The 21,160-nt window shown below is 44.2% G+C and overlaps 1 protein-coding gene across 1 annotated transcript in view; it reads right to left on the bottom strand.

The window, feature by feature from the left end:
• Positions 1-7,786: 7,786 nt before the first annotated feature.
• LOC119177899 (decapping and exoribonuclease protein) overlaps positions 7,787-21,160 on the bottom strand; it is a 102,899-nt gene continuing 89,525 nt past the window's right edge. Inside the window, exons 5-6 of the mRNA XM_037429086.2 lie at positions 14,166-14,251; positions 7,787-8,145 (exon numbers count right to left, since the gene is read on the bottom strand). Of these exons, the coding sequence (XP_037284983.2) occupies positions 8,007-8,145; positions 14,166-14,251 (225 nt within the window). The 3' untranslated portion in view covers positions 7,787-8,006. The remainder of the gene's footprint in view (positions 8,146-14,165; positions 14,252-21,160) is intronic.

The following is a 21,160-nucleotide window of genomic DNA, read 5'->3' as shown; positions in this document are numbered from 1 at the left end:
TCTCACCATAGGGACGTGCACTCTTCTTCGGGTTCTCTCGTGCTCCTCTGGTCACCTACTCGGCGTGTGGGACTGTCTGAAAAACTGTTGTCGCCCTACACTGGACCATTCCGTATCGTTCGCCCAGTGACAGACGTCACGTACGAAATTGTTCCAACCGATCCAACAAAGTCATCGTCAGCTCCGAGCGACACCGTTCACGTGGCTCGGCTAAAGCCCTATTACCCGCCTTCGACATCATCTGCGTAAATTTAGCACCGGGACGGTGCTTCTACCGCCGGGGGTTATGATACAAAACAGCCGCTAAACACGGCTGCATGAAAGAGGAGGACGAAGTGGGTTTTCCGTTGGATGCTGGTCTGACGCCATCTTGCTCGTTGGGTTCTGTGCGCTGTAAACAGATCATTAAACAAGTTACTCGTAACAATATATACGCTGATGTGGAGCGACCGAGCCAGAAATTGCTTGAGCAACTGACATGGCCCTCAATCAAGCCCGAAAAAAGCACAAAGAACGAGTAAGGGTTTTACAGGGAAGACAGACATCGCTACTCTCTACGCCTTGACGTTCGCTGTGCAATTCAAAATATTTTTTGCTTTAAACAAAATTTACTGGAATAAAATTTTCCCAATAAAAAAGCATGGTATCGAATAACGAATTATCTCGTGTATTTTAACACGAAGGCCTTGATGTTTGATATACCTGTGAACGTCCCCAAAAAGTACTTCCTTGTCAATTTCGCAAACATTTTACTCAATAGTTGTTTCATGGGCACTTAAAATATTTTTAGCAGATAATGCGTAAGTAACTAGTAAAAAAGCGAAAGAAAAATGTTTTGCAGCTGATACGTAGCCGCAGTTTTTACAACAGTTGCCTGAATTTGCGTTTTCTTGCTTCTTTGTTAAGCCTATTCAGGCTGTAGAAGCAACATTGGGTTTTGTTCGTGACGTCATGTGAAAGAAGAATGAAAACATAAAGCTTTAAAAGTAAATGTGTTGCCATATTCAGTTTGAAGTTTACAGACGCATCATTTCTTCCCGCCTAACTTTTCCTCTTCGCCGGCACAATTGAAAGTGGTCACGTGACCACACAATTTTTTAAACAAAAGTATTTCAATAAAATTGCCCTAATTTATATACCTTTCAGCTAAATTTATTTCTAGCAGAATCGCGGGTGGTAAAGTTTCGCGCTTGAGCGTTCCATTTATTTTATTGCCATTTGCCTTCTGAAATCTACTAGTACCCAAAGAGTGAAAGAAATAATTAGAAAAGTAAATCGAGAAAGCTCCTATACAGTTCACTTTTAGTGTCGAATGAGGTCTTGCAGCTATAAATTTCATGGCAACAAACGCAGGCGGGTCTGCATCCGCTACTTCTAGGCTACGTAGCGTAAAATAAACAGCGGAAGGCTAATGGATGTTGCAATAGTTTTCTGTGCATTTATACTTTAGTACAGAACGTTACTTTTCAGGCGGACGGCTGTCATAGAGCTTAAACTCGCTAAAGACCACCCGCAATAGGGTTTCCGTGTTTGAATCAGTGTCACCAGATTGGGTTTGTTCAACGGAAAGTTCAAATTTGTCCTTTCTGTTCGGTCTCTTACAGGGTGTGGGGACACTTTCAGAGAAGCCCCATGGGAGTCATGCTGTGGACACCAGGAAAGCAGATTACAGCGAGTGCTGCTTAAATTTGTCAGATAGTTATGCAGTATACAAGTGTGTAAAGCGACTATTTAAGGACACAAACCAAATAAATACGAATTAGAGATTGTCTGTAAGTCTTCTGTGTGCTGGTGTCATCTTTCCAGCGGCGACCAAGCAGCAACAAAATCAGTACACGCCACAATACACCATTATAAGAGCATTGTAAAACATATATACCACTTTTTATCCCGAAATACTGTTTTTCTTCCGTTTTCCTAAAGCATATAGTCCCAATCTCTGGATGAACTGTAGTTCAAGGACTCTGGCGTATCTGCTTACGTCGCGGAAGTGCAGTGGTTGACCCTCTTAACCACGCAAATTAAATATTTAGGATATGTACATGCTGTTTCATTGCAAAGACATTAAAAGTTTGTCTCAAGTTACCGAACCAACTGTTAGCTTCAATGAATGATTGCTTTCAATTAAGAAATTGACAATCCTTAAGGGATACTTCATAAGAGATTTTCCTTGGCTTTTGTCCTTAATTTTGGCGTTGATTTATTACTACCGCGTCGTTCCCCGTCTATACTTTGGTTACTCATGCAATACTACATGCGTTTACATCTGTGCTATTTCAAAGGTAAAGCGTAAGATTCTTCATCTAACGCGACAATTGACCGGCGGCATCAACGCGAGTGATGCAGAAAGCCATCTCGTGGTGAAGTCACCATATAAAGAGAAAAATCTCAAAATGTTTGACGTCACGTTGAGGTCACAATACGTGACTGCACGTGATGAGGTCATCACATGACACTGTCATTTTGCGCTGCCTAGGTGATTGTTGCGCCGATCACGGAGGCAGTGCGAAGACATACGAGTCACAGAAAGCTTGCAATGCACCCCGCCGTGCGACGCACTGCAAAACCACTTGCGAACAGAGCGTCGGCCGTCGATCAACTGACAAGCGGCGAATCGTTTCGGCGTTTATATCCTTGCCATCGAATGTTCTAGTGTTATCGCTAGCGGCGACGTAGGTTCCCTAATAATCTGTGACGTTCCCGAAGTGGGCGTAATCTTAACAAAACGATCTACTAAAGCCTCGAAGCTACTCGAACATCGTAGGCACGCTTTGCGCTGTAGGTAGTGTAATGGGGTGATAACAAAACTTGAGGAAAGGAACGGGACATTATGAAGAGCACCTGCATTTTGAGCGCGGCTATCTTAGCCCACGAAAGCGTAAAACTGCTCGTGGTTAGTGTGTTTAATGCACTACTGAGCCTTTATCGGTGTATGCACACCTGCTACGCTCCCTGGTGTACGAGAGGATGTGCAGGCGTGCCAAAGCTGCGTCTAAACGTTGCCCGTTTCAGGAGCCTGCCGACCCACAAAAGAGAAAACGACGTATACAATCGGAATTCGCATGAATTCACCTAGCTGCTCACCGAATGTTGTGCGGTTCAAAAGCAGCGCTTTGAGCCACGCTACATCACAAATGGTTACTGGCGAACTACAATGAGTGCAAAAGAATGAAAACCGTGACGAAAGCAAAAACAAACTGTCGTTCTCACAGCGCTCTGCGATATCTAAAGCACTGATCCTCATACGAGTCCACACGCGCTCTATTGTTTCATGACCAACCCGATTACAAGCAACTTCGTCACAATCATATCGGTGATGAGTCAGTATTATCGCGCCAGTTTTGTGGAGGATTATAATGTTTTCGTGTTTTAAGCGCGTCTTTTTGTGCTACTGTGCATTGTTTACGCAAGCTTCGAGTGCTTATAAAACCACAAGACTGAGCCAGGGAACTGTGCCGAAGAAACGAGTTACGTCCGAAGTGCGAACCCTACATAAAAGGGGTTATCTTAAGCATAATGAACAACGCCGATGCATATATAACCCGTCTGTTTTTCTGCCTCAATTCACTATAACCAGTTCTCATTTTTTTTATCAACAGCCTATATTGTGCTGCTTTCCTAATCTTCTGGGGGCGTTATGCCGTTTCAATCCAGCAAATGATTGTTTGTTTGTGACAATGTTTGTATTATAAATGTAGTTTATTTGATTGTCAGAAGTGTCGGCAGGTGGTGCAGCTTCTCCAAATGCAGGCGCTTTTCACATCTTCAGTACAAAGTGACTACAGCGCCACCACTACTGTCATCCGCAATTAGGCCCCCTTGTTTTGGGAAATTTACCTTGTATATAAATACTTGCGAAAGTACACTCAGTTGTGTCACGTCCCCACCCCTCACCATTATTATTATCCAAGCAATGCCCTTTAGAGCACCCGCTATTTCTAAGCGTTGCATCTCCCGTCCGGCTACGCTAGACGAATTGTTTTACAGCGAAAGCTGTTATGATATCAAAACTCGGGTTTTGGCACCATATATATAGTTGTCCGCCACCGCCACCCCTGCCGCCGCCGCCACCGGTTTTTGTAACCGTTTTCGCAAAAATGAGAAAATAAAAACTAGTACCAAGGACACAGTGAGGCTCAAACGAAGGTCCGCTGCGTGCCAGCCCAATATTCTACCACTAAGCTATGCCGGTACCTGGCCCTTGTTCGCAAACTTGCCTTAGACAGGCTTGATGTCGGGAAAGGAATCGTGTTATTATGAGTTATTAGGCGTTTTAAAACATCAAAAGAACAACCATTCATCTCACAATACGAATAGCGTAACAAGTGCGCCGTCTAATGTTTCAACCCTCTACAAAAGCTTGTTCTTGATCACGTAATAACTGGCGCATAACCACTTAAGGCATAATCACTCATCGTTGTCAGCCACTGCATGAACAATTGGCACGAAATTCCGGGCATGTGTTAAGCGGATACCAAGCGGATATAGCATAGCAATTGCTGGCGTATACTACCCAGAAATTATTATTAATAATGCCGTAGTTAATATTAATAATACCCAACAAGTGTCTTGCATCAGTTACCCAATGAGTGTTTAGAAGAGGCTCTGAAAGGCCGCTCTTCTAGCTTTCGCTGCGACTGTGCTACGCCTTCCCCGCAGGCCTGGCGTTTTTTCATACCTCATATTGTCGAAAAAGTGAAAGTTACAATACACATTTGTAAAGAGACATGCTATATCCAGCTTCACCAACGATAATAATGCCAACGATAATATCCAGCTTCAGTAACGATAATATCCAGTAATTTTTTTATTTGGGGGGAAGGGGGCATGGGGGTGCTGTGTACAGAACACCTAGCTTTGGCAATAGGTGTCACTGTGAATGCGTGTAACTCTTTCAGTATGCGCAGAAAACTTCAAGCAGCAAAACATTTTGAGGTGGAGGGATTTAGACTCCCACTCTCTAGAGCCTCCTCTACTCACGGTCTTCTGGTTCGGTGTGCTTTTTACAGGCTATTTTTACTCCGAATAATCAGCATTGTTGAAATCGCCGAAGCCAAGTTGTTTTTAATTAACGTGTTACCAGCTATATTGGGCGGCGCATTCCTACTGATGCTCACAGTACAAAAGTACTTCGATGCACATGCTACGCTTAGGTAACGTGTGCATTAGTGCCAAGACTATAAAGTTTCACTGCGCCAATCAGGTATTTCTTTTCACGCTTTTCATGCCTACAGTACCCATGTCAACAGTTTAACGTACCTCAAGTAAATAAAAAAAATTGATCTCTCACAAGAGCTTTTAAGAAGCGGAGATTCAGTACTTTGACGTGCCATCTCTCAATGGATATGATGGCGTGTGCTAGACATGAATGTTGGGCAGGCACCAAAAAAGTCTCATCGAAAAAGCGAGCCGTGGTGATGCCTCCTCTAATTTATCAATGCCAGCCACATGCGTCCAACTCAGCCGTTCACCATCTTCTCCTCTAGCCCCTTCTCTGCTCTCACCCATCGCCTAGCCTTGGCGCACGCTTAGCTGTCATGGGGGAGGGAGCACCCTCATACAGTACCTAACGAAAGAAATAATGCGAATTAATTTTTCGTTCAGGTATGTACATATCCGTGGGGTGGCGTCTTGCATTCCTCCTGTTCACTACGTTTGCGGTCACGCTGGCTCTGTAAAAGATACGGTGTTTTGAAATAACGTGTCGCCGTTCGTGGCGCTATGCGAGCAACCAATGGGGAAGCGTCACTGCAACGGTATACATGCGCTGCACCGTGATGCGGCGTTCGCGTTGCTTCGAGCCACAAAAACGAACCACGAAGGAACAAATCTGACAGACGCATAATAGTGTAGTGGGAAACTCGTCTATATCAAATTCGAGGGAAAGCACTTGGTTGGAATCAGGTGTGACGCATGCAGCGCGACCTCTCATGCAGCATCACATCACAACCATTCCCTGAACGATGGTGGACCGACGGCTCCCATTGATAAGCGAGCCTTTGCACTGGCATTGAAAGAAATAAAGGAGGCGTTGACGGTGGAACCGAAGCGCATAACAGCTCTTGCGCGCCGTGCGCTGCCCTTTCAGTACTAGTTGACAGAATCGCCTCCGCTACGATCGACCTGAAAGGCATCAGGCGGCGAGGTGCGTTCATGCTCTAGAACACTTCTTATACACCCTACATCTGTCTGCGTTACGTCTGAGAAGATGTCGATTGGTGCGGGTAACTCAGTTGAGCACTCATCCTTCCTTAAGAAAGAAATTGATATATCAGATAGGCAAGGCTCGTTCCTAATAAAAAGTTGGAAGCAGCACCTCCTGTAGGACTCTCCAACAACACAGACTGTTGGGTTACCAATTTTGTTGTCCGGGGTCTTTTAATGGTATCTAAAACACAAGTGTATCAGTCATATGTAACTTCGATACTGCCCAGCACTGGTCACTGTGCAGCCACTAGCTTTGCCTTTCGCGTTGTCAAGGGATTGTGCACCAACTCATCCACCATATTTCGCCCCTCCACCACGCTTGTTGATAAAATGCATGTTATTTGTGATATGTGATTGCTTTCACGCATATACCACAACAAGCGCAGCTTCATAACACCGGGACTTTATCCTGAGGAATGAAACTAAAGGGCGTAAGTACACACCTCACATAACTTGTAATTTGATTGTCAATGCGCCGTGCCAAGGCTACTTTTGCTGAAAGGCTGTCTCCCAGGCCATCTACCACAATAGGCGGCCCTGCTAAAGCCCAGTCGAAACAGCCCAAAATATATTACACAATTAGGATCTTTGGAGAAGCTAAACAAACCTCGAATTCGTCTAGAGCTCGTAAGGAATGGCCAAAGGTATTCATACGTTTGTGTTTCTGCTCAAGGTATGTACATACAGCCTGCCAACCAGTATACGTAAATGAAAATGCACCTTCCACTTTCCACACATTAGAAACTTCCACCATTCGCGCTTACCCCGCTTGTTGGGCATTTCACTGAGTGTGACCATTCTAAAACTTTGTTGCTTTTCTTACATTGCCACCCTGCTTCCTTTCATTTATTATGGGTTTGATAAGGACTGAACTCTCTGGTAACTCACAGCTTAACAATTCCACTTTCGGACGCAAGTGCATCCTGATAATGTTTTTTTCTCCACGCAGGTCGAAGGCTGCAAAGTTGGTTCTGATATCTTTGGAGATGATCCTACTCTGGAGCTTTATATTCGACTACAAGGATTGACACTGCTGATATTTCCACGAACGTCATATATACAACAGCAACAACAATATTCACAGGCCTAGTAAGGCAGGTAGCCGAGTCCATGATGCGCTACATAAACGAAATTAATGAAAATATAAGTGAACAGCTGCAACGTGGCAGTCAAGGAGCTATTTGTTTTAGTATTTGCTATAATTAACCTTCGCTTTCTAGACAGAATTTTTAATAATGAGTTATTGATGCAAGGCTTAACATAGCCGCATGTGGGCGGCAGCCTTAAAAGTGGTGTGCCTCAACTGATCTAACCATTCTGAAACTACGTCTCCATCTCGGGAACTGGGGAGAACGGACGCTCCATAAAGATCCACAGCATAGACGGTCGTCGTGAATATTGCGTAATGGAAACCATGTAATAAAGTGTTGTCACGCTTCTCTTTATCCAGCATCGTATTTGGCTATTCTCCTTCATCCTGAAGCACCATTGTCTGTGGTTCCATGTTCCCCTTCCCGTCATCGCTAGCGGCTGGTCTGCTCCCGCAGTAGGACAGTCGCCACACAACAAAACGCTGGGCTAGAAATTGGAATTTTACTGCAAGTTCAAATATTAAAAATTACGAAACTGCGAAAACAATATACAGTTCGCGCGTCCAGTGACATAATAGCAGCCATACATCTGCAGCAAGAACAGTAAAAGCTATACTCGATGACCACACGATATAAAACATTCGGTCTTTGATAAGATAAAACATAAGAAACGACTGTAGATGCGCCACTCGAGCGGTGATGAGACGCTCAGCTGGAGGGCCCACTTTCATCGCCTTCAGACAAATCTGGTATCTCTCCCCAAGGCTGGTATCTCTCTTCGGGAGCTGTGAGGCGGCTGCAGACGATTTCTTTAGATGTTGACTTGTATTCAAAGAGGTACACAGTTCTGGGAATCAGAAAAGAGGAGGATCAGACAATTACGGAGGAAAATATCACAAACATAAAAATTCTTATCACAAGCATTCTTTTGATTATAATTGGTTTTTTTTTTTCGAAAGTGAAGCGCTTGAATCTTGCCTAACGCGGCCCTTTTCTGCCACGTTAGACATGGTATTGCACAAGCTTCGGGACCGGCCTACGCGCACCTGGTCGAATATGGGAGCCTTTCTTGGTGTACCAAATTCACTGTAACTTTTTTCTAGTCATCTATCTATCTATGAATGAATACCTACATCTATCCGTCTATTTATCTGGCCGCTTACGTCTTGCCATCTTCGTGGTCATCTGTTTCGCTTGAGACAAACTGAAATTGGCATTTAAAAAAACGTGAACATACGGTTAACAGAATTCCAATGTGCTAAACTAAAAAACTCAGCCGATCAAAGGCTGGAAGTTGTTTTACGTGCCATACGGTTCGCGGGCCTAACATTGAAACCAGAAAAGTGCCATTTCTGTTTTCACGAACTTCAGTTTCTCGGTCACGTCGTCAGCAACGCAAGCGTCCGGCCCGATCCTGGAAAAATTGCCGCCGTCGCACAGTTCCCAGTACCCTCCAATAAGAAGGCTGTCAGACGCTTCCTAGGCCTTTGTGCCTATTATCGCAGGTTTATCGCAGACTTCGCCCGCATCGCGTCGCCACTAACTCGTCTCACAAGAGTTGATGTTGCCTTTGAGTGGAAAGAAGAACAGGAAGCTGCCTTTAATGACCTGCGTCAACGTCTCCAAACGCCCCCTGTGCTCGCCCACTTCGACGAAGAAGCCCCGACGATGCTTCACACAGACGCTAGCAATGTTGGTATGGGAGGTGTGCTTATGCAGCAGCAAGATGGCACGGAAAGGGTTGTCGCTTATGCAAGCAGCATGTTAACACGTGCTGAGGGTAATTACTCCATGACTGAGAAGGAATGTCTCGTCGTGGTATGGGCAGTTATGAAATTCCAACCGAATTTATATGGCCGTCCCTTCAAAGTAATTAGCGACCACCACTCACTGTGTTGGTTAACAAGTCTTGAAGACTCTACTGGGCGATTAGCGCATAGGAGTTTCAGACTGCAAGAATTCGATATGGTAGTCGTACATAAGTCAGGCAAGCGACATATGAATGCTGACTCTCTGTCCCATTCACTTATTGAGTCGGCAACCCTACCTGAGGAGGAAGAAACGCCATTTCTCGGTGTCCTCGACACGACTGCCATTGCGCAGCAACAACATGACGACGCTGAGTTGCTTGGCCTAATTAACTACTTGGATGCCAGATCTCAGAAGGTGCCAAGAGTTTTTGCACGAGTTTTGTCATCGTTTTGTTTACGGGGCAGGGTATTCTACAGAAGAAACTTTTCGTCGACGGGATCCGCCTATCTGCTCGTCATCCCAGCAGCCCTTCGTACCTAAATACTCAAAGCATGCCACAACGAGGTGACCTCTGGCCATTTGGGTTACATGAGAACGTTGGCAAGAGTACAACAAAGGTATTACTGACCGAGATTAACCACAGCCGTGAAGCTCCACGTTCGTACCTGTCTCGACTGCCAGCGACGCAAGTCACCACCGACTAAACCAGCTGGCCTACTGCAACCCGTGCAGGTCCCAACAGCTCCATTCCACCAGATAGGCATGGACATTTTGGGCCCACTTCCTATTTCCACTGCAGGAAACCGCTGGGTTATCGTCGCGACGGATTATCTGACCCGTTATGCCGAGACAAAAGCTATTCAGAGAGGTACAGCAGCGGAGGTGGCAAGATTTTTCATCGAAAATATTGTACTGAGGCATGGTGCACCAATCGTCGTGATCACAGACAGAGGAACCGCATTTACGGCAGCTCTCTTGGATCACGTCCTGATGCTGAGTGGAACAACGCATCGTAAGACCACTGCCTACCACCCACAAACAAACGGGCTGACGGAGCGTCTGAACAAAACCATTGAAGACATGCTTTCGATGTACGTAGACATTACAAAAATTGGGATGAAATCTTGCCATACATAACGTTTGCGTACAACACGGCCAAGCAAGAAACGACCCGCATGACCCCGTTCAGCCTCGTTCATGGACGAGAAGGACGAACTATGTTAGATGCGATGCTGCTGCACGAAAGTGACGACATCGACCCAGACGCCAACACGTTTACGGAACGCGCGGAAGAAGCTAGACAACTGGCATGTTTACGGATCCGCCAGCAGCAAGAGTACGATGCAGGCCGCTACAATTCTCACCGCAGAGCAGTTGTCTATCAAACTGGCGACAAAGTATGGATTTGGACACCCGTACGGAAACGAGGACTATCAGAAAAGCTCTTAAGAAGATACTTTGGGCCATACCGAGTGCTGCGACAACTGAGCGACGTCACTTACGAAGTTGTTTCCGACAATTCGTGTAGTACCAATCGTCGCCAGCACCATCCTGAACTCGTTCACGTAGTGCGCATGAAGCCTTACGTCAGCGAGTGATTGCGTGAGACTTATCCTTTAACAAAAACTGCATTATTGACTTCGCATCGGGTCGATGCTCTTTGAGAGGGAGGCAAATGACCCGTGTCTACATGTGGACAAAAACGATGATGCGGGGATTTAGCGGACACCAGGTAGTGGGCCTCTGGCTTGACGCGAGAACAAAGAAGATCTTGTGGCTCAGCTGTTGAGAACACGATGCTTTCGCTGCCTCAAGGCGTACTTGTGCTTTGTTCGCGTTGTACTGTGACAATATATACTTTGGGAGTGAATGTAATGCGAAGAATTGAAATAGAATGCGACTACGTTGTAATTTTTAAGTGGTGATAAAGATATGTTCATATTTAGGAAGCGGCGACAAATATATGTACAAATGCACGTACACAGAGACGTTAAACATCCACATATATTTTATAGAACAACTTTAGAATAGCGTAAGGATGCCGACAGAAACATGAACATTACAACACCGGAAGCAATAGGCTGATATTTATTGTTTGTATTCGTCAGATCAACACTGCCGATGCCAACTGTTTCTTAACGCTCACGCATTAAAATTACCAATGTCTGTAATCTCCGTACCTGGGTACATTTAAATTGCCAGTCACCGGTGGCACATACTCGCATACTTGAGAAATATGCCCACCCGCGACCACGTGTCACACGTCTGACGAAAAGTATTTGAGCATGTATGCGACAGGATTGTGACTTTCGTGTCTCAATCAAAAATCATCTTGCCCTCACGTACTAACGTTGGTTTACCCCCAGTTAAGGGGGTGATCGCGAAAGCACCCAGACGTAGCAGCGCGCGCACGCACACACCCACGCACACACACACACACACACACACACAGATACACAGACAGACGAATATACATATATAGATAGATATATATACATATAAATAGATAGATATATATACATATAAATAGATAGATATATATACATATAAATAGATAGATAAATAGATAGATAAATAAATAAATAAATAAATAAATAAATAAATAAATAGATAAATAAATAGATAAATAAATAGATAAATAAATAAATAGATAAATAAATAAATAGATAAATAAATAAATAGATAAATAAATAAATAAATAAATAAATAAATAAATAAATAAATAAATAAATAGATAAATAGATAAATAGATAAATAGATAAATAGATAAATAGATAAATAAATAGATAAATAAATAAATAGATAAATAAATAAATAGATAAATAAATAGATAAATAAATAGATAAATAGATAGATAAATAGATAGATAAATAGATAGATAAATAGATAGATAAATAGATAGATAAATAGATAGATAAATAGATAGATAAATAGATAAATAGATAAATAGATAGATAGATAGATAGATAGATAGATAGATAGATAGATAGATAGATAGATAGATAGATAGATAGATAGATAGATAGATAGATAGATAGATAGATAGATAGATAGATAGATAGATAGATAGATAGATAGATAGTCTGCCGTGCACAAAAAATGTGAACAAAATACATGAAGACGTCCTACCACTGAGCAATGCTAGTCTCAACTTAAAAAATCCGGCATAGGCTTTGACTACCTGACAGCATCGCATGAAATTGAGTCCCAGATACCATGGCGAGACAGATGCTTGGCTAGTTAGTAATTGGGAATCAACATATTTACACAGCGCAAGACTACGAGTAGTTACGACGTAACTGATAAGTTTGATGTGAAGGTGGTTTTCTCTGCCCCAGAAAAGTGTTTAGTGCTCTGCAAACGGGTGAATGCCCAGTCCACATGAAGGAGCTGCTGCACAATCAAACACAGAAGTTCATAATGAAATAATTGGAAGCGCAAACCAATGGGACACAAGAGAAGAGACAAACAAGCTCCTTCTGCCTTCTGCAGACATAGAAGGCTATTCGTGGTACGTGTGATAGCCGTCGTTTATTTGCTCCCGTTGTCACGCGGCAATATATGTGTTGGGCAAACGGGCTGGTAAATGAGTGTTTAAAATAGCATCATTACAATGTATACTCAGCTGTGCAAGGTCATTTGGGCGTCCATAGTAGAGATTATTTTTGCAGACCTGAATTCAAAAAGAGCACTGTTGTAGCCAAGCACCGTCACCAGCTAAGACGAGAAATTATGGTGGCCAATGAAATGCAAGTGCTGGGTGATCGATTTATCAGCATGCCTTCGCTTGCTCTAACTAACTAAAAAATAAATCGAGTTTCTGGCTTTGACACAATATATTGGGAATTTTCGCTGAGCTGTGGCGTTGTAACCATATAATGAGATGATGATTGTCTTGCTGTGATGCAATAGGTTGCGCGATTGCGCGGTGATGTTCTTTCACGAGCATATATTCCCACAGTTTTCGCTAATAAATTTTCAGTTGAAGTAAGCGCTCTTTCTGTCTTTGTCTCTTCTTCTCTAGTTACGTTGTAACTACTCGTAGTCTTGCGCTCTGTAAATATGTTGATTCCCAGACACCAGGTATTTTTAATGTTAGCGCGTGATCACAAGAACCACATGGAAAATGTTCATATATGAAATCACTCTAAGAAAAACACTGTGCTATCTGTACCAAAGGTCCCATCATCTACAACAGTGATAACTTTTCTCAGTCAATTTATTCCCCGAATGCACGGGCTCCTGAACAAGCGCAAAGTATGACGCATTTTACAGTATTCAACCAATTGTTGCCGTTCGGTTCTTCATGTACGAAGTAAATTATTATAAGCGGTACTATTAGCGAAACACGTTTTGAAATAAGCATCTCCCCTTACCAAGACAGTGATGTATAGCTATTGAGCGTGTTATTCAGTGTGTACGTAACAACAAAATCTGGGCTTGCGCGGTACGTGTGCTTTACTTTGGCCCATCCGCTCTTTCCTTAGAATTGTGAAGATAAAAGCAATCGAGTGTCACAAATAGTGCACGTATCGGATTCCATGTCCCAAGAAAACTGAGGCTATGGAAGGCGTCATAGTCGATGTCCGCAGAATCACGACGATGCTGCCCTCCTTTGATGCACACTGAAACCGTAGAGCACAGCATTTTGCCTCATTCAAAATGCGAAAGTCATTTCCGGGATCGAACCCACAACCCTTGCTTCAGAAGTGAGCACCGGCACTTGGCTATTGTGGCGGCTTCCCTTTCTGTAGAAGATGTTTGTTCATCCCAACTGCCCTAGCGCATGAAATATAGCTATGTTAAACTTTGTAAAAGCACAGAATGTACCTGCTCAGGCAGAAGTTCAATGAATAAAGCATCGATGTTCGTTCAAAATGCTGGTTGTAATCGCTTTGCGGTGCGTAGGCAGGGTTCACGACTGCAGGCTACGATTCCCACTTCAGACACCTTGGTTGTAGACACATGCCGTGTTTGAAAATAGACTTTACTTTAAAATCTTTCTAGGAAGTGCAAATTTCTCTCAACAAATCGAATAATATTACAACATGACATGCACCAGAATTACCAAAAAAGTAAGCCTATTTGCAAAAATTATCAGGACTTATTACTTACTTTCCGTCTTCATCTGTCATGAGTTGTTTGATAAATGAAAGGAAGCAATCGCTAAAGCGCCAGCATACGTCTTCTTTCCAGTTTTTCTGTAATGAAAAGAAGAGAGACAATAATTGTTTCTGAAGTAACACACGTAGTGTAGGCCGAGAATTAAGTGAGGCTAAACACATTGACTAAGAAACAAAATACAGTGGAATCTTCATAATATTATCACAGCTCGTACAACTTTCGGGGTTTGATACAATTTTTTCTTCAGTAGTGGCCAAAGTCTATTACCCTCAAATGTAATAGAGTACACTTGTTACGAACCGTTCCTCCTTCGCGACATTTGACACCAGCCTATGCTTGATTGACATATGGGGTTGAACGACCGAAAACCGCCATATGATTATGAGAGACGGCGTATAGCGGAGGGCTCCAGACGTTTCGACCATCTGGTGTTCTTTAACATCCACCCAAGTCTGAGCTCACGGGCTTAAAACATTTGCGCCTCTATCGAAAATGCAGGCGCCACGAACAGGATTCGGTCCCACATCCTGCGCATCATCAGCCGAGTACCTTAGCCACTACACCACTGTGGCGGGGCACCAACGCATGTCTGAGCTCACGGGCTTACAACATTTGCGCCTCTATCGAAAATGCAGACGCCACGAACAGGATTCGGTCCCACATCCTGCGGATCATCAGCCGAGTACCTTAGCCACTACACCACTGCGGCAGGGCACCAACGCATGTCCGAGCTCACGGGCTTACATGATTTGCGCCTCTATCGAAAATGCAGGCGCCACGAACAGGATTCTGTCCCACATCCAGCGGATCATCAGCCGAGTACCTTAGCCACTACAACACTGCGGCGGGGCACCAATGCATTTCCGAGCTCACGGGCTTACATCATTTGCGCCTCTATCGAAAATGCAGGCGCCACGAACAGGATTCTGTCCCACATCCTGCGGATCATCAGCCGAGTACCTTAGCCACTGCACCACTGCGGCGGGGCACCAACGGATGTTTGAGCTCACGTGCTTACATCATTTCCGCCTCTATCGAAAATGCAGGCGCCACGAACAGGATTCGGTCTCACATCCTGCAGATCATCAGCCGAGTACCTTAGCCACTACACCACTGCGGAGGGGCACCAACACATGCTACCGCGCAGGGTATACAGCCTGTACTTTCCGCATACTAGCGGGAAATACGCTCGCGTCGCGTTGCCAGTTTGTCTTCCTCTCGTCTGAATAGCCGGCGTTGCAGATTTTTACGGTGACTCGGGCTGCTGATGTCATCGCGCTCAGAGGCATGGCCGTATTGACAGGGTGTGGGACCACGCCATCGTCCAGAGGCCCACGGGGTCCAAACGCACGAAGTTTTCCTGTTTGTGAAGATCGGGCGTAGATCGGCCATCAGCGGCGCGTGGCGTCATCCATGACTATAGAGTTACTCGATGTCAACCTATCCGAAATTGTGAATGTGAATCAAGAAGACACCTCGCGTGTTTTCATCTTTAGTTTACAGATGGCAGTTATTCCAATACGCATCGATGTGTGCTTTTGTGATTGGCACAGCAATGATGCACTGCGTGTGGACGTGCCTGCCACTTCAATTCAAACCGTGTCCTCTCAATCAGACACCTTATGAAATGTGGACGAGAGCTGAAAAAGGGAATGCTCTTGACGAAGGAGCAAGACCCTGTAATGTCCACATGCATGAGTTTTGGAGACGCGCACTTCTGCCAACTTTTCGATTTTCACAGCAGGGGCCCCATTTGGAGCAAGCCTACCGAGTAAACTTATCGCCAGCAATCATTCTGCGTTAAGAAAGACAGCAAAATAAAAGACAGCTGTACTAAAATTTTCTGGCCTTCATCTATCGGGAGCACAGCACTCCTTAAGTAACTTTTGCCGCAGTGCTATGTAAGTTGGGTAAAAGCGTACTACAATGAGGAAGGGTATACTACTGGTCAGAAGTCGTTGTGCATCTGGTTCCGCGCTCTCACGGCGCAAATATGACTACAAGTATGATTCTTGACATCAAGCAATTCACTAGCAATCACTCAGAGGTGTTCGTTATGTTTCCGCGACACTGACAAACCATAAATGAAAACGTGCGCCAGCTTTCTTTTTATTTTTTATTTATTTACAAATACTGCTGTCTCACAGTTCGAGACATTGCAGGAGTGGGTCCATAACAGTGAATACACACTAAACTAACAAAACACATGGTTTGGTAGTTCATTCAAAAAACTATTGGTAGGCAACTTTCGAAGAGAAACATCCAGATTATTCCACAATTCCACTGTGAAAGGAAAAAATGAAAACCTAAAACAATCTACAAATGGCATGAAGGGTTTGATGTTAATGGGGTTTGACCTGCGAGTGTTTGCAACAGAGTTGGCAAAGGAAAAGGGCATGTCAATGGTGATTATCTTGTTCACGATTTTATGTAAAGTGCCGATACGCTCGCAAGTACGTCTGTGTTCAAGTGATTTGAGTGATAGACGTACAGCGTGTGACGAAGGCGAAAAATTGTGATCATAACGGTGATATATGAATCTTATTGCTTTTTTTTGAACACCTTCCAAGTGTGCTATGTCGCATGCGCAGTGAGGTGACCACACAACGGAGGCGTATTCAAGAACAGGCCGTATCAGGGATTTGTATGCTGTTAGTTTGCATTCGTGAGTTGCATCTTTTAACGTTCGCTTCAAGAAGCCCAATTTTCGGAGCGCTTTCGAGCAGATTAGGTTTATATGTTTATGCCATTTTAAGTTCGGTGAGAATGTTACGCCAAGATACTTGTATTCGTTGGCATGCTTCATGTTCTGGCCATAGGAAAAACGTAGGGGTTCCTTCTTGTTTGTGAATGTCATGCTTACCGTTTTGTTAAGGTTTAGTGCCATTTGCCACGTTGAGCTCCAGGTACGGAAAGAAGAAAAAACATTATTTAACTGTATTTGGTCACGGGAGGTACTAATACAAGAATAGAGGACACAGTCGTCGGCGTATAGACGGAGTTTGACCTTTGTATTTTTTGTTATTTCGACAACATCGTTGAGATAAATTAGGAAAAGAAGAGGCCCAAGGACCGAGCCCTGCGGCACACTTAATGTGACAGGGAGGGATGACGAATGCGAATTGTTAAACGCGACAAACTGCTGCCTTAAATTTAGGTAATCTGAAAGCCAAGATAACAAGCGAATGCCGTGAGCGCCGCGCAGAAAGGCTTTTAATTTGAGGAGGAGTTTATTGTGGCAAACAGTGTCAAACGCTTTCGAGTAGTCAATAAAAATGGCGTCCACTTGACCACGATCGTTTAAAGTCGAAGCGACGTCATGCGTAAACCCCAGCAACTGCGTGACTGTTGAAAATCCTGCACGAAAGCCATGTTGATTTTGGGAGAGGAGGTTGTTTGCAGTTAAATATGTGACTACATGTTTCTGAATAATGTGTTCTAGAATTTTACAGCAGGTGCAGATTAATGAAATAGGTCGATAGTTTGGAATTACTTGTTTGTCGCCAGATTTGAACACCGGAACAACTTTTGCATTTTTCCAAATCTGCGGTACAATTCCTGTTTCAAGGAATCTCTGAAAAAATGACTGTTAAATACCTCGCATTCCATTCAGCGTAACGTTTTCAAAATGTGTTAGGGATGTTATCAGCGCCGGCACTCTTATTTGTGTCGATGTTCAGTAGGAGATTGACAACTCCAGCGTAACTAATCTGTAGTTCTGGGAAGGCAGGCAATGTATTGTCAAGACCGAAAGCGGGACTGGTTCCATCATCTGTACTAAACACTGATTTGAAATAACCATTGAACGCTTCCGAGATAGCTAAAGAATCCGAAGAGGGCTGCTCGTTCACAATAAGTAAGGAAGATGTCGGGCCTGCAGGATTAAGAGTTTTCCAGAATTTAGATGGGTCGTTTTTCATAAAGGTTGTTAACGAACTTTCATAGTAGAATTTGCGGGCAGCATGCATTTTTTTTCTTAGCTCTGTTTTCAGAGAGTTCAATAAGTGCTGGTTATTTAGGAGAGTGTTACGATGCCTTCGAAGTCGCTTTATTCGCCGAGTAAGCTGAATAATTTCTCTGTTTAGCCAAGGATGCCGAGGGTTTCGTTTTAGGCACTTCTGTGGGACATATGTGTGTATGCAGTGTTCAACAATCTTATAAAACTGATCAACTAACAAGTCCACATGACATTGGTTGCTATTGAACAAGAAATCATCAAAAGACGCTGCTAGAACTGCAAGAATTGAATTGTCGTCCGCGTGGGTAAAATCCAGAACCGTTTTGTACGTCGGAAGTTTGGGTTCACAGGCAACATTCAAGCTAAGAAGGACTGCCTTGTGGTCAGATACCCCATTCACTGCTTCACATTCAAATCCATTCTGCTGAACAGCCTCATTCAAGAATACAAGGTCTAAAATTGCATTTTCCCGCGTAGGAACATCAACTACTTGGGTAAGATCAAACGACACAACAAGGTCAACTAAAGCTTCACTGAGTGCCCTATCGCGACCAGTGGGTAAGAGTAAATTCCAGTCAACATGCGGTACATTATAATCACCACATAAAATCAGTTTAAATTTGTGAAGCCTGTTTTTCAATATAAATTCACTAATAGCAGGAAAAACAACGTGGTCAGTACCAGGAGGCCGGTAAATTACGCCTAATACGGTTATTTTCTCCCCAACGCTGATTTTGCACCATAAAGATTCTGACGCGGGAAGGTCGGGTAATGGATAGAACTTCAAACTATTCTTTAAGAAGATGGCGACACCGCCACCGCGGCTGTCCTCTCTGTCTTTACGTAGCACCGAGAAACCCGGGGGTAGGAATTCAGCCTCAGAAATAGTGTTATTTAACCATGTCTCAGTAACACAAATTAGTGATGGGGCGTAAGTTTGGATGAGCCAATTAAAATCTACAGTCTTAGTCACCAAACTGCGAGCATTTACGTTCAGCAGCACTAATTTACGCTGGCTTCCGGAATGTCATTCATTGCTACGGGGAACACGATTGCTAGACGCTTTAATAACTGACTTTGTGACGTTGTCCCAGACGTAGCGAACACTGTCAATTACTAACTGATCGTACTGTAGTCGTACTTTTTGGCTACTTTTCGTAGGTCAGCAGAGTGTTGCCATAGTTCCTTGCGGATTTGTCGAACCCTGACTGAAAAATCCTCGTTGATGAAGATATCCGTTCCTTTTAATTTGCTAGCCTTGCTTAAGATCAAAGGTGGCTTTTGGAAGGGGCATGCAAGTGGAGATAGTGGTTTCCCAGACTGGCGGCAATCTGCAAAATGAAGCAGAAGACACTGTAGTGACTGCACATCATGCCGCTGCCGGACCCGCATGTATACAGACATGTATGTTGTCGCAGACATGTATACTAATTTTTCATGTTTTTAGGTGCTTAGCATGCAAGCTTCTATTGCTCGTGGTTTGTGCGGCGGTGGTAGCCGACGTGTATACCAGTGTTTCCAGTGTGTACGTCTCTGATCACCGGCTCAGTCGCCTCTCCCGTGATCCCATCAATGCTTGCTTGATGACGCACCACCACCCAAGCTGATAGGGCTCACGCCAAACGTAGGCAATGTAAGGTCGAGGAGAAAATGAGGAAAATGGTGGTTACCCAGGGTGAACTGATGATGAGAATCGTACAGCGGGATAGCGCATAGGTGACAGAGTGAGGAAAAACGAGGGTTATGAGATTAGAAAGGCTTAGGTCAGCCGAAGAGGCACTAGCGTAGGTGGGCAAGATTACAAAGAAGCAGCCAATGAAGAAAACTGTAGGGTACCTGCAACCAGATCGGCGGAGAACAAAGGCGAAACAGGCTCAGAAAAAACAGGTTAAAAATGTTCAACGGTCACAAGACCCAGCTTCAGCTAAGCAGTGGTGGGGTGTTAGGAGACAAAGCAGCCAGCGTTACGAGCGCACGTAACCTCTGGGTGCGGGGCCCTCCAGCAGAAAAGTCACAGCACGTGATAATCACTAGGGACTCAAGTTTAAATCGATGCGCAGAAGAAATGAAAGGGAAGGTAAGGGGCGACAACAGGGTTTCAATAGGGACATTCCCAGGACATAAGTTGCCAGCATTGATGACGTAAGCAAGTGCAAAACTCACAACGAAAGCTAAGGTACGAATCCTCGTGATAATTGCACGTGGCCTAAACAATGTCTTGAATGAAGAATCAGCAGGACTAGCAACCACATTGGCAAAAAGGATCGATGACATGCGCATTATTTCCCCTCAGGTACAGAGAGTGGTATGCACGATACTGGAGGAATCGGTGCGGGACGGCAACCTGCGAAGAGTGGTTGTCAACGCAAACAAAGAGATATGGCAGATGAGCCGAGATAAACGCTTTGAGGTAGTGAAAATATGCAGAAGTGTATAGGTGGGATGGTTTTCAACGAGACAGAATTCGCTTCGATCGGAGGCTAGGTCATTAGGTGGGTTGGCAACTTGCAGGACGCGCTGCATCTTTTTTTTGGGGGGGGGGGGTGGAGGAGGGGGCACATGGGCCCTTCGCTGTCCAAGGTAGCTAGGAACGAGGAAAGCAACCAGGGGAATCTTTCAGAGGTGGTATAGAAAAACCACCAGAAAAGGTAAAGTAAGGGAGAAACGTAGTCACATCACCATGCAGGATGGCAGAAAAAAACGGCAAAATATTAAGAGATTGAGGAGCGGTCAATAAGAGAACAAACAGGTGTGTCTGCAGTTACAAAAACACACCTTAGAAATTTGGAAGTGGCACCACAAATTCTGGTTTATGCTTGCGAAGGATGCAACAGGAGCAGTTCAGAAGGAAAAGGGGGGGGGGGGGTTGGAATGTCAATTTATAGCAAATCCAATTATAATAGAGTGAATAAAACGTGTTCAGAGCACCTCTGGGTCTCGGGCACAGTAGGGGGAAAGAAAACTTGGCTATGTGTAGCATACTTGTGGACGGGGAACAACTGCAAGGAAATGAATTCGTAGTTAAGTA

This window comes from Rhipicephalus microplus, chromosome 1 (genome assembly GCF_043290135.1).
Source record: "Rhipicephalus microplus isolate Deutch F79 chromosome 1, USDA_Rmic, whole genome shotgun sequence".
Classification (NCBI taxonomy): Eukaryota; Metazoa; Arthropoda; class Arachnida; order Ixodida; family Ixodidae; genus Rhipicephalus; species Rhipicephalus microplus.
Note: the sequence above shows the minus strand (reverse complement) of the source record. Positions and strands in the feature narration are given on the sequence as shown.